This window comes from Polypterus senegalus, chromosome 15 (genome assembly GCF_016835505.1).
Source record: "Polypterus senegalus isolate Bchr_013 chromosome 15, ASM1683550v1, whole genome shotgun sequence".
Lineage (NCBI taxonomy): Eukaryota > Metazoa > Chordata > Cladistia > Polypteriformes > Polypteridae > Polypterus > Polypterus senegalus.
The window spans coordinates 23,594,065-23,606,439 of NC_053168.1; the positions used below are offsets into that span (position 1 = coordinate 23,594,065).

The 12,375-nt window shown below is 35.7% G+C and overlaps 1 protein-coding gene across 2 annotated transcripts in view; it reads right to left on the reverse strand.

The window, feature by feature from the left end:
* Positions 1-12,375, reverse strand: part of LOC120515570 (zinc finger protein ZFAT-like) — a 188,792-nt gene that overhangs the window by 84,404 nt on the left and 92,013 nt on the right. For both annotated transcript variants that reach the window (XM_039736664.1, XM_039736663.1), the window contains exon 7: positions 12,024-12,256. In XM_039736664.1, the coding sequence (XP_039592598.1) occupies positions 12,024-12,256 (233 nt within the window). The remainder of the gene's footprint in view (positions 1-12,023; positions 12,257-12,375) is intronic.

Below are 12,375 nucleotides of genomic sequence, written 5' to 3' on the forward strand. Positions count from 1 at the left end.
TATGCCCAGACCGATGAGTATATATGAACTGACTCATAGAGTAATTAAGATATATCCTGAAAGAAGCTTTGGTGATGATATGAAAAAATAATCCTTGGAGAAAGCTCTTGGCAGTGAAATTAAAAAATATGCCTTTCATGAAATGATACAGTACATCACAAAATACTTAATGAATATGACATTAAGGTTAGTGTACTGTTTAGTTGACCCCTTCTTATATAAGGCATTTTGACAAGTAATTTATGGAGGAGCTACACCTCCTAGGAAGAAGGTGAGTCTACATTAGGATTACATAATTCCAGCTCAATTGAGTAATATCATAAAATAAGGCAACTTGGAAGGTCAGACTTTCATTAGCAATTCTTTACAAAAGTGAAAAAAGATCAACAACTAATGACTACAAGATTATTAAAACATGTAATGTGTAAAAGCCTGTATCAGTTCTTCTAGTATTATAAAGCAGGGAGAAACATCAAATTACTAGTTTTATAGACTGCACAACTCATGAACAACAATCATTTATATGATAAACAAAACAGATGTAATTGGTCTTTTAAACCTTTGTAACTAAACAGCCACACATCAAATAATGATTTCTTTATATGAATAACTAGCCATCCCGCGCGGATCCGCCAGCATAGAAATAAAAAAGGACAGTAAGTTGGGCACTGCCCGGCTCCCTACTCCTGACGTCATGCTTCCCCCTTCCCACGGCCCGCAGCCTCTGTCTCAGATAAGCACAAATATATCGCTACTGCAAGCGAACTATAATTCTTAGCACAATGAGAGAAGTCGCAAAATCATCTGGAATTTTCAAGCAAATTCTAGACAAAAATCCAATCTAAATCTGTTATGTAGTTCTCTTATTCGCTAGCTAAGCGGAGGTAAGGGACACGATCCGAGGCCGGCATGTGAGTGAGGAGGGTCCTGCCCCCATCCCCTCAGCCAGCTGCATGTCTCTCAGGTTCAAGCAAATAAATCAGTACCGCAAGTGGACTATGATACTTTATTAATCCCAGACAGCACCAGACATTAAAAGGCACAAATAAACATATAAAAATGATTATAATCTTAAAGATATTGATAAAGTACAAATACACATATGACAATAATTATCTATTTGTATTTTAACCAATTGTAGGTATTCACTAAATGTAGAGTGATTAGAACTGCACATACTTATCAGTTACTATTTCACAGTACAAGATGTCAGTCATTGGCACAATATATTGAACGCAGTGTCATTGTCTGTGAAGTTGTCTGCTAGACCAGCTCAGTACCATTCAGCACACAGGGAACAAGACCACCTTGACCGTTGCGTGACTCACTACAGAGCCAGATGGGTGAAGGTAGAAATTACCTCACTTAGTGTTTCTTGGAGGAATACAGTTGTCTCAGTCTGTTATTAAATGTGATCCTCTAATTAGCAAAAATCTCACATAGGGGATGAGTGTCATTGTCCTGTATACTAAGCTGCTGCCTGAGTGACCTCTGTTCTAACAATTTCTCCATTGAGTCCAGCTAGAAGATTACACGGGTCAGTACAGACTGTTAAAAAACATGCAACAGTGGCTTGCATACACCAAATGACCTCACCCTCCTCAGGAAATAACGGTGACTCTAACCCTTCTTGTATACAGCCTTGGAGTATGTACTTCACTCAAGCCTGTTGTTCAGGTGTACTCCAAGGTACTTAAATGTCTTAACCACCTCCACATCTTTATCATCAATGAAAACTGGGAGTAGACTGGGCTTGACCTTCCTGAAGTCTACGATTATTCTCTTATCTTATTAAGAGTGAGATTGCACCAACAACAGTTTGCACCATTCAATAATGTTATTCACTAGCGCCATATATTCATTCTCCAGTACCACACTGATACATCCAAATATTGCTATATTATCAGACAATTACAGTAGCCATTTTTAGCAATTAGATAAATCATTAGTAAATGTTTAAAAATACAATAACTAATACATAAATTATCATTTAAAGTTATATGAATGTTCATCGACTAATCAACTAATTTGTTAATCATTCTACAATATTTCCTCATAACGTACTAACAAAAGTTATTATTAAGTGTTACCATCTTAGCTTACAATTAAGATAATATTTTCAATCCCAATTAATCCAATTCAGGGTTATTGTGGGTCGGAATTTCTGCACGGGACGCAGAAGGTTTACAGTACCCACAATGACACACTTTTGGGATTTTTCTGTCTTTCTTTTCTGCAAATTCCTTTCAAGATATGTCCGATTGGATGGAAACATTCAGTGGTCAGCTATTTTCAGGTCTCTCCATACTGTATGTGTTTGATTGAGTTCAAGTTCAGGCTGAACTCAAGGACGTATTCAGAGTTATCCCTGTCTCCCAATGTTGTTATTGCTTTCTGCTTAGGTTCATTGCCCTGTTGAAAGGTAAACCTATAGCCAAGTCTGTGGTCAAGAGTACTCTGTTGCACGTCTACATAACAACCACTTTTACCACCCTCTCCAACATATACACTATTCAATATCTGGAAAATGTCTGGGATTAAAACACTTAGAGACTTGTACATAGATAATGTCTTTGCATCCTACGAACAATTTACACTTCAAGTACAACTTCTTGTCAACACAGCTCCTCCACTACTTTCAAGCTAGAAACTTTGCTAAACAGAACCTGCCCAATTTTCCTCACCTCCCATCTTGCTCTATTCCAGAAGAATAATTGATCAGTCTTGAAGACTCAGATAGAATCTCTACAATTTACAAAAATATTTTAAGGACTCTTCCTTTCAAAGACCCAAGAGTACATTGAGGAAAGGATCTGTTACTTAATATTTAAGAAAAGAGGTGGAAGGCAGCCATGCACAGAATACAATTGAGCTCTATATGTGCAGAGCATTCAGTCATTCAACTTAAAATCTTTTATTGAGTGCATTTATCTTGTTTAAAATTGTCCAAAATGTTTCCAGGGCAAGATTCAACCTGTGAATGTTGCAATCGAGCTCCAGCCTCACTGAGCCACATGTTCTGGGCATGCACCAAATTAACATCTTGGACAAAACTCTTTGTATGCCTTTCAGTCAACCTTGACATCAAAATCATTCTTAACCCATTAACAGCTGTATTTGGTGGACTCCCAGATGGTCTTAAAGTGGAGAAGGACAAACAAAATGTCATTTCCATTACTACACTACTAGAAAGTAGTTTTATCTTGCTCAACTGAAAGAATCCCACCCCACGACTCTGAAGTCAGTGGGTAACCGATGGTCTATACTACATGAAAATGGAAAAAAAAATCTAATTCTCATTTAAAGGATCTGTTCAAAATTTTATTAAAGTATGGCAGGATCTAATCAATAGCATTTTAGAATAAGCTTCCATTTCAGAGAAAAGGATACGCTTCTTTTCTTGCTCCTTTAATAGAGAGCTTCTGTTGCTGTCTCCTCTCTCTTTCTCTTGGATGGGGGTCGAATTTTGCTTTGATTTGTTAAATTTGTCTTGACTGTATGAAATTTTATCTTTTTCTAATTAAAATCAATAAAAATATATTAAACAAACAGGACTCTGGAGCAGGTTTTCATTATGGATATCTCTGCACTTTACTCAGTTCACCTCAGAAATAAGGAAACATTAACTGTGCAAAGAAATTCTGTGCTATAAACATGAAAAGAAACCCTTCATCTCAAAAGAAGTACTACACCATCTCAGAAGGGAAAGTCCAGGGTGGAACAAAACTTATTAAAAAAAAGGTAAGGATCTGGGCACTCATGTCCAAAAATGTCTTATACAAAAAGAATAATATGTTTAAAATAGATCAATCATCTTGAAGATAGAGAGGAAGGTTTGAATCGGTGTCATCATTGCCAAACTTTTGTAAGAATATTATTTTTACTATTACTTATATTTTATATTTAATCTTGCATAGTATAGTGTATTTAATTTATATACTTGTATAAATAAGCTAAACTCTTCTAACATTAATTTGTTCTAGATTCTTACCTTTTTCTGGTCTTAGAGGTTTAGGCGGGAGGGTTGTTAATTTAGAAATTTCATTAAAAGCTTTAGCAAGGTTAGGGATGTTAAATACAGGTCTGTGAGACAATGGCTTACAACAACAGGTAAGCAAACCTGGTAAAGTCTAAGTACCAGGAGTTAGGACCAGAGATTAGGTACTGCAGGGTGAACCTTAAGGTCCCTAAAGTCACCACTGTTTCCATATCTCTTACTTCTTAGTCTGGGAAATAGAGAGAAACATAACCTGCGTGCCCTCTCAGACCTGGATCTAAGCGCTTTGGGAAAGGAAAAAAAACAAAAACGTATGAAATGTCTACGTTACCTAAGTAAACATTTTATCAAACACTCTTATCACTTCTTACGACTTTTCAATCAATGCCGGTATAGTGTATGCTATTGAAATCCTGTTTTAAATTTTGAAAAAAAATTTCAGGCAGCAATGGAACATTTGTGCGTTTTCATTTCAGCCAGCAAACTACCAAGACGAAGTTACTTTGAATGCAGGAACAGTAGGCTTAACAAAGTACAATATTTGTGGTTTGGATTATATTCAAGTGCTGTATACACTTCAACTTCTACGGCTAATTAAAAATAATGCTGTTGAAAGAAAAGACTCACTTAAGTATGTCTAACGCAGGTTTTAAATTCAGAAGCAATGTAATATTTGACTCCTTTGTACTAGCTGCTTCTCCTGTATTCAACAAACATTACTTATTCATTTATTTTTCCATTACAAGCTGCAACTGCTCTTCAAGTATTGTCAGGTCTTGTGCTGATCTCATTAGATAGCTTCTAATAACTGCTGAAGGTGTTTATAAAAGTAATTTAAGAAACAATTTCATTAGAATAATGTAAAAGTATTCAAGGTATTATGTATACTAAGTGGTTATTTTATTTTGGTCCCCCTTCTTTAGCTAATTCAGAGTAGGGCCCCTTCTACCTCTAGATCTGTCGAAAACTGGAGATCCAAATTTTTGACAAACCTAAAGCTTTCACTCCTCCTCCATAGATGATAGATTATGGCGTAGGAGGTCACAGAGCAAAAAAGGGTAGACTGTGGTCATATGAAGATTAATATGGTCAGCAACAACAATGTATGCTGTGGTTTTCAAATAATGTTAATTTGCATTAAAAGGCTTCATGTGTAACTTGAAAATATTCTCATAATATTACACTACTATCAACAGACAGTACTATTGACACAAAGCAGCATGGATCCGTTATGTCAAATTCTAATTCCACCACTTGCATGTCATAGCTTAGACAGAAAATCATCTGGCATTTTTCCAATATTAAATGTTCCGTCTTGGTGATCATGTTCCCTTTAAATCAGGGGTCCTCCATCCCAGTCCTGGAGGGCCGCAGTGGCTGCAGGTTTTTGTTCTAACACAGTTGCTTAATTAGGAAGCAATTCTTGCCAATAATTTAATTTCATGGCTTGTTCGTGCTTTAACTCTGCTATGTCAGGTAATTATCATATCCTAGATTTTCTTCTACATTCTAAGGATATCATCCATATGATTTGAAGGCTAAAATGGATGAGTAATTCTCAGCCCTTCACTTTTTTCTCTTCACTTTCCTTCTAAGTATTTAATTAAACCCAATAGTGCATGACACATACACACAGGTGTAAATGGTAACAAGCTAAATGGAGAAATGCTGGTCTCTTTTGTCATTTGCATGTTATTGCTAATTAGGAGCCATTAAAAATCAAGAATACAGCTATTTAAGACCAAAATGAGCAATAAGAGATCAAAATCTTAACGAGTGAGACAACTAAAGTGAAGCAGAAGTGTTACTTGAGCAATAAGTGCTTTTTATTAAGCAAAAGGGTTGGAGAAAAAACCTGCAGCCACAGCAACCCTCCAGGACTTTGATTGGGGACCTCTACTCTAAAGCCTTATCTTCCTATTCTTAGCTGACAGGAGTAGAACACAACATGACCTTCTGTTGCTGTAGTTCATGTGTTCCAAGGTCCGATGCTTTATACATTTGGAGATGCACTTCTGCACATCACTATTCTAAAGAGCTCTTTTTTGACAATTTGTGTCCATTCTGTTAAAGTGAAAGAACCTGACCATTCTCATCTGACCTCTCTTTCTTAAGAAAAAGGCATTTTCACCCACAGAACTGCCACTCAGCGTGTATTTTTAGTTGATTGCACTATTCTCTTTAAAGTCTACTGACTATAAAGTGAGACAATCCCAGCAGAACAGCTGGTTCTGAGATGATGAAAACACTATCTGTGACAACAATTAGGCCTCAGTCAAAGTCTTTTAGATCAGGAGTCCGCAACTCCAGTCCTGGAGGGCCACAGTGGCTGCAGGTTTTCATTCTAACCCTTTTCTTAATTAGTGTCCTGTTTTTGCTGCTAATTAACTTTTTATGAATTAATTTTAAATGACTTGCTCTTGAAGAATCAGACCCCTTAACTGTTTCTTTTTCCTTATTAGCTGCCAAACATAATGAGATACAAAATGAGCCAAAACATGACCAGCAGACTGTGTGCATCATACGATATCCGAAAGTAAAGATAGATAAAGGTCTCGGGAATATTGATCTGCTCAGGTCCCCAAAACATTTTAACAGTGCTCTTAGAAAAGAGAAAGTCAATACAATGCACAATAAGAGCAGCAACAAGTCATAGAATTAAAGAATAGGTTAAATTAAAGAGAAGACTCTCTGCCTAATTAAGCAACTGGTTGGAGTTTGAGGCCCTGACTTAGTTGGTCTTCTGTTGGCTCATTCATTTCACATTTCATTTCTGTTTGGGTGCTGTTTAAGGAAAGAAATGAAGCAATTCAGAGGAATGATGAAGAAATTCAGGGGAATAAATCTAAAAAAAAACAAGGCAATTGCAATTAATTCAAAAGACGTTAATTAGCAGCAAAAACAGGTCACTAATTAAGAAAAGGGTTAGAATGAAGTCCTGTAGCCACTGTGGTCCTCCAGGATTGGAGTTGGGGAACCCTGTCTTAGATGACATGTCTTCCAAATTCTAGTGTTTGGTCATAAAATGATTAAACCTCTTGACCGTGTCTGCATACTATATATATATATATATATATATATATATATATATATATTGAGTGGCTGCTCAGGGGGGTGGACTATTTGTGTTAATGATCAGATGGACCTAACAAAGAGGCCTTAGTTTTAATTTTTATATTTATATCAGAGACATTTTATATTCCAACCATCTCAGTGTGGTCCCCTGCATTTCAAAACATTTATTTAGTTAGGTACCTCTTACTCCACCACTTCAGCACATGCAATCAGATGTCCTATTTTAGTAGTATTATAGTTTCCTCTGTTATTAGTCTTGTGTTGGGGAGAATGGTGGCTCTAGTTCCATTACTAGTAGACTTTGTGTTTTTAATACTTGCCAAGTGATTTCTTAACATCTCCATCTTCTCACATACACTTTTGCTTGGTAAAGCATTTTTCACACACTGGATTCAAACATTTAATATGTTCTGCCCACAAAAGGTCAATAGCAGCAGGGTTCCAAACCATCAGATAGTTGCTAAATCTCAACAACCCAGCTCACAAAACTTGGTTTTGACTTGGAAGCAACAAAGTTCGGAAACATTTTGAAGAAACTCTGTTTATATACTGTATAGACGTAATGTGATATTCCATGTAGTTTATAACATAATGTAAAATTCTGTAAGACACTTCATTCAAGTTAGAGTTGTAAGAGGTTATAGTGCCTATCTGTAGCATCACTGGGAATAAGGCAGGAAACAACCTGAAGACCACTAGGCCTATCATCAACACTAACACCAGGCCAATCTGGAAACACCAATTGACTTAAACTGCATGTAGTACCCACACAGAAACAGGGGAGACAATCAGACTCCACATTGACACTAGGCAATGTATAAGCCTAGGATACTGGATTTGTGAGCAATGTTACCCATTGTGTTGTCCACATATATTTTATTATCCTAGAAAGTTATAGCATGTATTGCCTATTAGGTAATTTAGAATAGTCTATACTGCATATCCATCCACCCATCCTCCAAATCCGCCCATCATGAGCATTTTTGAAGGGGAAGCTGCAGACTCTCCCAGCAGGCATTGGTTGTAAGGCAAGAACAGTTGATGGACACACACACACAGGGCCAGCTTACTATTGCCAATCCACTTAACTGGCACACAATGCTAGAAAATATTAAAATGTATTTAAATAGATTAGGTTCTACTATATGATACAGTATTGATCAAAATGTTTTATGATTCATTTTATGCATATACTGTATGTATAAATAATAAAACATTAGATTAAGCATACACCATGCAGCATATTGTAAATTAAAAATATTAATCTGAACCTAACTTCATGAAGATTCTTAGATTCAGGATCTCAATATTACATACCATTTTTTTTATTTTATAACCTGAAAACTGAACTTGAAATGAATAAATAATGCTAAATGTATTTTTCTATTATACAATTTTGATCTGTCAAGTATTGTGTCACAGTTGACCAAGCTTAACAGGCTTGCATCATGAATAATATATTTGAAAATATGGTTCTCCGCTGATTTCATTAAAAAGACTCATTCGTGAACATTTTAATCTGCAAAATTGAATTCAAAGTGACATTAAAATAACACTAGTTTCTTACTTCATGAAGGAGCCTGCCTACTGGATACTGACAATTTTAGCATTTTTATATTCAAATAAGGTTGTTTCAAGAAAATAATTGGTTTTCTCATTTGACAAATACTGATAGTGGCATATGGAAAAAACATATTACTCATTTATGTGATGCACTGAGTTGACAGTAAGATACCAATTTTAAAGCATATTTTATTAGACATTCTAATGAGAAAATGCTTAAGAATGTTAAAGTGTCATGAGATAGTATTATGAATGGAAGCCGAATTTCTACAACCTGTCATAAACCATCCAGTCCCTGGAATTTGATGCTTTCCTTTGAACATGCAGTATTTTAAATTGGCATTTTTATTTTTATATTGACTATCAAATGTAAACTATTTCAACAGTCATATTCTTTTAAAATACAAATTGTACAAACGTGACTTTTTTCTTGTCCTAAGGAATGAATATCTTTTCGCTTTAGCAGCAGAGGTTTTTCTAATATCCACTGCTTCCTAAGACTATTATTTCCTGGCCATGATCATGCTAAGCACATAAACAAGAGACGACCAATCCTGATTGGAACATCCGTACATCTCCATGAACATTAATTCTTTCATACATTTTTCTAGATAAGTTTGAGTCACAGTAAGCTGGACACATGTACACAATGCATGAACAAGTGCAGGACCCTACGTCAGCCCATTGGGGGAGTTTTCATTGACACTCATAATAAAACCATTTGTAATCCATACTTTATTATTTGGAAAAATTGAACACACATTTCTATAATCTGAGTTAAGACGACAATGTATGCTAAATTAGAAAAACTTTTTTTTTTTTTTCCTCCATACTTGCATGTAGTACCCAAATATACTTTAAAAATGCATAGTGGAAGAATTCAGACCCCTTCATTTTTTTTACATTTTGCTATATTACATTAAAATGATTTTTTCCTGACATCAAGCGACACTCAGTACCCAGAATGACAAACTAATAACAGGACTTTGGAAATTGTTGCAAATGTATTAAATATAAAAAACGTAAATATCCCACTGACACAAGTATTCAGACCCTTTGCTGTGACACTCGAAATCTGGATCAGGAGCATACCATTCTATTGATCCTCATTGTGATGTTCCTAGACCTTATTTGGAGTCCACCTGTAGTCAATTCAATTGATTATGCATAATTAGGAAAGGTGCACACACATCTATATGGAAGTTTCCAGAGCTGTAAATGTGTATCAAAGCAAAAACCAAACCATGAGGGTGGAGGAATTGCCTGCAGAGCTTAGAGACAGGATTGCGTCAAAAAAAAAAAACACACTGGAGTCTCCCAAGAGCAGAGTTGTCTTCATAATTCTTAAATGGAAGTTTGAAACAACCACAACTCTTTCTACAGTTGGACATCCAAACAAGCTGAGCAATTATCGGGGAAGGGCCATGGAAAGACAGGTGAACATGAACCCTAATGGGTTCAGGGAACTTGTGTGGAAATGGGAGAAGCTTCCAAAAGGACAACCATCACTGAAAAGCTCCACCAATCTGGGCTATTCAACAATATATTACAGAGTGGCCAGACAGAAGTAAAAGACACATTGGAGCCTGCAAAAAGGCACCTAAAGGAATTTCAAACAGTGAGAAATAAGATTCATTAGTATGATGAAACTAAAATTGGCACCAAGTCTGGAAGAAACCAGGTACAGCTCATCACTTCTGCAATATCATTCCAGCAGTGAAGAATGGTGGTGAGAGCATAAAACTGTGGGTTTATTGTTCAGCAACGTGGACTGTGAGACTAGAAATGGCAGAGGGAAAGCTGAATGGAGCAAGCTACAGAGATAATCGTCATGAAAACTTGCTTCTAAGCCTTCTGGACAACAGACTGGGTGTAAGGTTCCCCTTCCAATAGGAAGCACAAAGCAAAGACAACACAGGAAGGCTTAGGGACAGCTACACGAATCTCCTTGAGTTGCCCAGCCAAAGCCCGGACTTGAACCTAATTTAACTTTTCTGGAGAGACCTGAAAATAGCTGTCTGCTGATGGTTTCCAGAGAACCTAACAGAGCTTGAGGGGGATCTGCCAAAGAAAATTCTCAAATCCAGTTGTGCGAAGGTATCCGATCCTAGAAGACTAGTAGGCTGTAGTTGCTGTAAAAAAGTTCTTCACCTAAGTACGGGTCAGAATACTTATGACAATGTGATATTTCATTTTTTTTTTTTTTTATTAAATTAATATTATATTATATTATATTATAATTCTAGAATTCTATTTTCACTCTGTCAGTCTGTGGTATTGAGTGTTGCTTGATGTGGAGAAAAAATAATTAAAAATGATTTTAGCATGAGGATGCAACATTGCAAAATATGAAAAGAGTAAAACAGGCACTTTCTTAAACCACTGTAGTCTAGTTTGCAGTGTACAGTATATGGCAACACCCTGAGTGTACACTGATGTATACCTTAAAGGCAGTGCAAAAATAAACCATCCTGATTTTTGTAAGAACTTAAACACTACATATTAAGTATACCTATCATGATCTATTCTAACACAAAAAAGATGTTTAAATACATTGAAATGCAGTAGTAGAAAACACAATATTGCATTGCCAGTGAAGAAATATCAAAAAAATCTTTGATCCAATATTTAAAAAACAATGTATATGCCACAAATTTTAAATCTTGCAGTGTTGCAAGGAAATGTGATCTAAGACCAAGTGTAGATAACTCACAAAAAAGAAAACATTAATTTGTCTATATCCTAAAGAAAGTAGACTATTGGGGCCCCACTTTTGTAAGAAAAAACAAAGACAATAGCTAGCTGACTTCAGCCGCATGGCTGTCTGGACTTAATCCACACAAAATAACCAGAAGCAGAATGAGTTAATGCAACTTACATGGTGCCACAAAGTGCTAACATTATTTAATTCAATTCGGTAATTTCCTGCTTTAAATATGAGATAATGAATCACTTGTTCTGCCCCTGCAGTTGCTGATATTCATTCAGTTAAACAGTATGAGGCATCAGAATTAATTAACTTTTAAAACTATATGCATTACTTATTAAATTCTGTTCATAATGCTACAAGTTTAAACAATAAAAAATTAAGAAAAATGTTTAGCTCTTAAAATGACAAATATTAAATGCACAAAACAGGAATACAAACCACAAATGTAAATTTTTATAATATTTTTGTGCCGTGAACAAGTTAAAACATTTAAATTGTGCATAAAAAAACAAGAAAATATTCCCATTTTCTGGTTAAAGAGGTCAACATATACAAACGCACCAAGAATATTAACATAAATGCTTGCTTGGAGGCATTGCTGCCAAACTGTTCCATTACTAAGCCCTACAAAGCAATTTCCAAAATGAAATCCACAATGCACTGTGCTATGTAACTCACCAGCTCGGTATGTATTTTAAGATGCGCCTGAAGCTTGTATTTGTCTGGCGTTGTATATTCACAGCCTTCAGTGGGGCACTTGAGGAGAATATTGCTGTGTTTCTGAATGACATGACGTTTCAGACAGTTTTTCGTAATGGAGGAATAGCTGCACTGGGAGCAATAATAGAGATGCTCACGGGTATGAGTGCGGATGTGCATATCATAATGCACTTGATACCAAAAAAGTTTACCTAGAAGGAAAAAAAAGGGTTAGTTTCAAATAAAAACAATAAAAATAACACATCATGCAAATGTTTTAATACCCAAAGTTTTTTTTTTTGCTTACAATATAAAAATATTTAGAATCTCA